This window comes from Haemorhous mexicanus, chromosome 3 (genome assembly GCF_027477595.1).
Source record: "Haemorhous mexicanus isolate bHaeMex1 chromosome 3, bHaeMex1.pri, whole genome shotgun sequence".
In the NCBI taxonomy this organism is placed as follows: Eukaryota; Metazoa; Chordata; class Aves; order Passeriformes; family Fringillidae; genus Haemorhous; species Haemorhous mexicanus.
The window spans coordinates 42,942,199-42,949,165 of record NC_082343.1 but is presented as its reverse complement, the minus strand read 5'-3'; the positions used below and the strand labels follow the sequence as shown (position 1 = coordinate 42,949,165).

Below are 6,967 nucleotides of genomic sequence, written 5' to 3'. Positions count from 1 at the left end.
TTTTTTGTGATACAAGTCACTACTGTCTTGTCAGGTGTTGAGAGAGGCAAGCCAAATTACCACTCAAAAAAGAGAAGTTTTCAATAATGAAATTTAAATTACACATGCATTTGTATAAAATTATAGCAATGTAGTTGTTTATTTCAGTGCACTTATCAGTAAGCCCTGTGAAAAGAAAATTACAGAGCAATTTAATGTACTTTATTTGCATAGCAACTGGTTATTCTGAAATACTCAACCAAAGCAAAAAGTATTCCTGGTAAAAGTAACTTCTAAGGAAGAGTAGGCATGAGATGACCTTCTCACAATATACTGCAAATCCCTTTCAGCAGAAATCTTCTGTGCAAGCTAATGACTTATTCATAAATATGTGCTTGGAAAAAGAATCAATCACAAAAAGCTATCAAGGGAAGTGTAAGAAAGCACCTCTCAAGTTTGAGATACCTATAGGCTGTGTTGTTTTTAATGAGACGAAAACGTCAAGTAACAACTGCTGAAGGCTCCCTCTCCCTGCAGTAACAGCAAAGAAGCAACATGCACTTGATTCAGGTCATGGATTTGTAATGGTGATGAGTGACTGGACCAACCTCTGTTTGACAGATGGCTGATGTGATGTAGAGCACATGCAGTCAAAATACAGACCATCTATTCCCTTTGGTGATTGTTTTCTCCTTCCTTCACCCTAAGCTCCTCAGCTTCATGAATACACTCAAACACGCTGCTGATCAGTTTTACTGGAGATGCTGGCTCAGAAAAGAAGCAGGTTTTATTTTTAAATATGCTCTAAATTGAGAGGGGGGCTGAAGTGCAGTAGTTTATTCATTTTTCTTTATAAAAAACAATAGAAAATACTGAATTGGAATTGATTTTCCTAAGCACCTATTTTAAGTGAATTTAACAAGACCTCAACTATACATTCATTTTTAAGCCCTGATCTCTGAAGAGCACTGCAAATACTGTCCTGGCTGCTCATTTTACATACTGGGGAGGATTTACAATATAAATAAATATGGCTTTTTCTCCCCGCTTCCTTTCTGGTTTTGGAAATGTAACCTGAATATCTCTTCCGGAAACATAGTGAGTATTAGGTATTACAGCATGTCATTCATACCAATTTAACAGGATGAAGTGTGACTTAAGTCCAGTGTGTATCAATTTAAAAAAGGATTTCAAGTATTAATTTCAAGATTCCAATAAGTATAGTCCAGAAAACAGACTCCTCATCCTGAGATTCATCTTCTGTAGACTGTGAGTATTTCTGGTTTGCCTCCATCTCCTCAGGGTTGTAAGAAGCCTCACCAAACGGGTACTGTACAACTGTTCGATCATAGTACACCTTCATTTCAAACTCGCTCTCCAGGTGAGAGGGGTGGCCGTAAATCCCTATTCCTACAGGGCGGCGGAAGTGTGCAGGCACGTGGACGATGTCCTGGCCACAAGTCACAGACTGTAACTCGTACTCGTCAAAGCTGGGGTGCAGTGTCACATCAGACACGTACAAGTCTGCATCACCTTTTAAACTCCGCATCTGAAGAACGATCTTTCCCTCGTGATTTAGTCTCAAATAGCTGTAGTTTCCTGCTCCAATCTGACCTTGGACAACATGAAGAAGAATCCATTCCTCTGGTACATCCTCTTCCTCAAAGGCATTCACCACAAATAGTACTTGAGCTGTCACAAATACTGTCAGGATTCTTCTCCAGTGTGTTGCCATGGTCTTCAGTTGTATCTGGATTCTTCCTGTGTCCGTGTGCTACCTTATGAATTTAAAGCAAAATTCAGATTTTAGTATATTCCCTTCTTGGAAGTAATCTATTTTTTTTTTAATTTGGTAATTCTTATAAATTGTCTCTAGTCCATACAAATTTAACTTCAGTTGTGTTCATTAACTTGTATCTTTTAATAGTCACAGAAACCACTTCTGAGTTTCAGAACTTTGTCAGAATAAAATGGCTTATATTTTCAAAAGTTAAACAGAAATTAATCAGACCAGTATTCTTTCAACAGAACTGACACAGAGACCTAAGTTTCATTCTACCTGCATGCGTGCCAAACTTGACAGATACCCAGGGGGGATGAAACCCAATAATGATTTTAGCTTCACTTTAAAAAACCAAAAAAACAATTAAGGAGAGGAAGGCTTTTGCATGCTTGAAGAGGCTTAACTTTATATGAGGTGCTTAAAGCATCCTATTTGTTCTCCCATCCTCATCCTCTCAACTTCAAAAGACAGTAAAGGTGCAAATCTGGATGTGAACTTGAAGCAGTAGGCATTCCAGCTTGCATTGGGATGGAGTTAGAAATAAAAACAAATTATCTAATGAGGTAATACATTAATTCATGATCCTGATGTATGGCTTGTTTCTACAACCAAATTGGGCACATTTTCCCTGAAAAAAATGCATTTACTTTCAAGAAGGTTTTGTTACAGTACAAACGCTCAGCTCTTTACAGCACTTGGGTACAGAAGATAAAGCTGATGGTACTGGGACAAGGAGAAGATGGAAAGGACTGCTGCAAGATCAAGGCTTTTACAGCCTATTCCCTCCTTGCTGCACGCTCCCAGTTGAGCAGCCTGAGCCTGCCTGCCACACTCCAGCCCTCTGAACAGCTGCATTAAGTCTCTGTGTGCAAAGCAGCAACTTCCAAACCTTGCTGAAGGCTTCCAAAGCATACAGCTGACAGAATTTGACATGCAAATCACAGGAGCCACAAGCCTGAACAACTTATGTTTAAGAGGAAGATTCTCATCCCCTAATTTCTTCCATAAGGACTACAATTATCTGAAACCAGAAAGCTGTCTGCAACTCATTTTGTACCCTGCTAGCATCAAAACAAACTGCATTACCTCCACTGAGATGTCACTTAAATGTTAGAAGTTCTACAACTGAACGGATCCAGGGCAGAAAAAATCAGATAAAAATGCCCAACTGTTTCTGTAGTTTGAAGTTTTCTGTCCCAGAGGCCTCTCTACTGCAAGGTCACAATTCTGCAAAGACTACATAAAAGAACGAGGTGCAGCATGTGCTGAACCTGCCAGACTGACAGAACATCCTCAACAACCACAGGAAAAAAACAGTCTTTTGTCTCGACCGTAGGAGGGAGCTGACTCTGTCACTTGTCCATCGAAGTAGTGATGAAAAAGCCGCGCGGAGCCACAAGAGGAGCTCCACATCTGACCAGAAAATAATTAAAGTTTTCTAGGAAAGAAGGAAAGCATCGTGGCGCTGGCGCAGCGCTCGGGAGGAGAAGCGATTCCAAGAGATCTTGGACAGAGTCACGAACGAGGAGCTCTGCCCGCCCCGGTTCGCCCCCGCCTCCCCGCGGGCGGGCCCCCCGCCGGGGGCGGCGGCGGCGGCGGCTCCGAGGGAAGCGGGCGGCTCCTCGCCGCTCCCGCCGGCTGGCCGCGTCGGGCCGGCGTCGCCCCGCCGGCCGGGGGCTGGGGCTCGGCTCACCTCCGACCTGCCGCGGGGCTCCGGCTCCGGCAAGGCCGCAGCCACGGCCAGGAAGAGCAGCGGGGACTCGCGGACGTGCGGCAGCGCAGCGCGGCCGGGGCGCCGCGGGAAAGCCCCTCCCCGGGGCGGGTCCCGGAGCAGCGCGGCGGCCGAGAGGAGGCCGGCGCCGAGGAGCCGGCGCGCGGGGCGGAACGCCGCTCCCCCTGCGAGCCCCGGGAGCCGCTCGGTGCGCCCGACAGAGCCCGGCCCGCGGCGGGAGTGGCTGGGGGCGGGTGGAGGCGCCGCACCGCCCCCGAACGCCGTGGTATGGCCGGGCGCTCCCGCCCCGCCCCGGGCACGGCCGCGCCCCCGATATCGCGAGAGCGGGGCTGAGGGGAGGGCCTGGGGAGGGCCTGGGGAGGGCGGGGAGGCACCGAGGGCGGAACGGGGACGGCTTGGTACGCCCAAAGCATTATAAAGCGCTTTTCGTCACGAAATTAGAGGAGGCGTCCTTCAGCTGCCCTGAGACTGGGTGTAAGATGTTTGCTGGAGGATAGGTGTGCCTCCGTGCGTCAGTGACAGTTTATTTGGCTGTCGGCATAAACCTGACCTAAGATCACAGAACAGAAAAGCAGTATGACAGAGAGAAAATAAACCCAACACCGTTTTTGAATACACATTGATTTCAACAATTACCTTGACTTGGCTGAGCTGCTTAAAATCATAAGCAAGGGTGAAAGTTTAAAAGTGAAACAAAAATCTACATGGAGTGCCTTGTGTACTGCGAGATTCAAGAGAGCCTGTGTATGTACCCCAAGGGCCCTGTGCTAACTGAGCTAATGGTCTATCTTCAAAGCCCTCTAATTTCATAAACCCGTGTAACTTGTCATAGCATTACTAGCTCAAACAAACTGGCTGCATAAGACTGCCAAATGCAGATTCTGATAAATTTTAGCTTTTTTGAAATCAGTTTTGTTTGTATTATGACTTTTATTCTGTTTAAAACATTAAAATATTATAGTTGCTAGACCTCATTTTTAAAGATCTTCTTATGATTGAGTATTGAGACCACTACAAATATACTGTTGGACACAAAAGCATGATATGATATGATATGATGATATGATATGATATGATATGATATGATATGGAACTGTTATTTCCAGCAGTCTTTCATTTTCCACATAGATGTCAATTTCACTGGAGGTGCTGGCGTGAGTCCAGAGAAGGGCAGTGGAGCTGATGAAGGGTCTGGAATACTTTTCCTATAAAGAGCAGGGAGAGCTGGTGTTGTTTATCCTGGAGAAGAAGAGGCTCAGGGGAGACCTTATCACTCTCTACAACCAGGTGGAGGGAGGCTGTAGCCAGGCTGGGGTCTTTTCTCCAAGCCAAGAAATGGCCAGACTAGAGGTAGTGGCCTCAAGGTTTGCCATGAGAGGTATAGGTTGTACACCAGGAAAAATTCTTCACAGAAAGGGTGATTAGACACAGGAATGGGCTGCCCAGGGAGGTGCTGGAGTCACTGTCCCTTGTATGTGTATATATATAGTATATACTGTATCATGAAAGACTGGATATGGCACTTACTGCCATGGTCTAGTTGACATGGTGCTGTTCGGTCATAGATTGGACTCAGTAATTTCAGAAGTCTTTTCCAAGATAATTGGTTCTGTGATTCTGTATTTGAGAAAAGTGGGTACCCAAGGTGTGGGAATATGTGGAGCCAAGGTCTTTTAGCATTGTGTTGCATAGTAGAAACAGGAGTTTCTATGCAATAATATATTAATAAAAATAAAAAATAATAGTCAGAGGTGTTTCATGGGGGTGTGGTGAGGTATAAAATTCTTTCTGCACATTTACATGTCAGTAATGATCAGTCAAGAAATCAGTCAAAGATCTCTGGCATTTCTTTGGATTGCTGCTAGTTGTTATGGATAGTAGATTGCTGACAGTATCATAGCTACAAACATTGAAAGGTGAAAAAAAAGTCAGGAAAAATTGTAAAAAACAGTACTTAACTGCCTAGAAGCAGTTACAGAGACACAACTTGTTTCAGAACAAGTTCTTTAAGATTCCCAGGCGTTGTTTGCATGTCAGAACAACACCATTTTTGCTGTATTTTCTTTCCCAATGACTAAACTGTCACAACACATTCATCACTGTATTGCTCATGAAAATTGTCACCAGCTTATTAAGAATGAAATTTTCTCTAATATTCCCAGCCACGAGTCACAGTTCAGAAAAACAGTGTCATGTGCAGTGCACTGAGTTGCCTCTGTGCAGCTGGTTCTCAATATAGTGGCTTTATCCAAATTCACATGCACACACTAAAGGGAATTAGGGCTGGTACTTTCTCAGGCAAAACTAGCAAGCACGGGGGACTAAGTTGTCAGTGATAATATATATCAGATGCTTATATAGGGCAAAAATGCTTGTAGTGCTAATTACAGACAGACACAATTAAGACATCCCTATAGAAAGTATCTGTTTTAAAAGAACCTGAGGTTGATATTGACTGATCTGCATCAAAATGGTTTAAGTTGTTGCAGATCAAAAACTTGGTTATAAAATCATAACTCAGATTGAAAGGGACTTCTGGACTCCTCTCATCCACCTTCCTGTTCAAAACAGTTCTAATTAAATTGGGTTCCTCAGGGTAATGTCCATTTGACTTCTGGACAACACCAGATATAGAGATCCACAACCTCTCCTCAGAAACTTGTTCTGATATTCAACCACTGGCATGATATTTTAAAAAATTAAATACTGATTTGGTACGACTCTAATTAGGTTTCCCCAGGATCCAGTTTATCACTGAGTGTCTCTGAGAAAAGTCTGTCTTTCCTGTATCCTCCAATTATGTAGTTGTAGGCAACCATCAAGTCTCAGCTGTCTCTTCTCCAGGCTGAAGAGACCCAGCTCTCTCACCTTCTCTGTGTACATCATTTTCTCCAGCTCCCTGACCATCTTTCTTGCTCTATACTAGAACTGCTTCAGTATGTCAGGATCTTTCTTGTACCAAAATCCCCAAAACTGGACACAGCACTGCAGGCATGGCCTTACAGGTGCCAAATAGAGGGGAAGGATCACTCCCACAACTTGCTGGTTACTCACTAACACAGCCCAGGATGCAGTTAGCTGCCTCTGCTGCAAGGGCACCATGGTGGCTCATACTCATCTTGTCCAGCAGGATGTCTGGATCCTTTCCTGGGGAGCCTCTTCATCCTTCAGCATTTCATCTTGCATGGAGTTACTCTGTGCCAGACATGGGATTCCACTTACTCTTGTTGGACTCCAAGAAATTCTCATCAGCCTGTTTCTGACTGCTCCCTCCAATTTGGCATCATGCATAAACTTGGGGAAAATAGAAGGTTTGTTTTGCTTGGTGCCTCACCACCTGCATTGTAAAAAAATATCCCCCCTCTGTCCAGTCCAAATCAACCCCCTCTTAGTTTAATATTTTTGCCCCTTATCCTGACACTACAGATCTTGGTAAAAAGTTTCTTTCTATCTTATATGCTCACTTTATATAT

The 6,967-nt window shown here is 44.2% G+C and overlaps 1 protein-coding gene across 2 annotated transcripts; it reads right to left on the bottom strand.

The window, feature by feature from the left end:
* Positions 1-109: 109 nt before the first annotated feature.
* Positions 110-3,590, bottom strand: C3H6orf120 (chromosome 3 C6orf120 homolog). 2 transcript variants are annotated; one of them, XM_059841542.1, is made up of 2 exons: positions 3,456-3,590; positions 110-1,757 (listed from the first exon to the last, which is right to left on the bottom strand). In XM_059841542.1, the coding sequence occupies exon 2, from the start codon at positions 1,712-1,714 to the stop codon at positions 1,157-1,159; it is 558 nt and encodes a 185-aa protein (XP_059697525.1). In that variant the 5' UTR covers positions 1,715-1,757; positions 3,456-3,590; the 3' UTR covers positions 110-1,156. The 2 variants fall into 2 exon arrangements, with proteins under 2 accessions (XP_059697525.1, XP_059697524.1); XM_059841541.1 differs by lacking the exon at positions 3,456-3,590 and adding an exon at positions 2,849-3,294.
* Between the last annotated feature and the right edge of the window lie 3,377 nt (positions 3,591-6,967).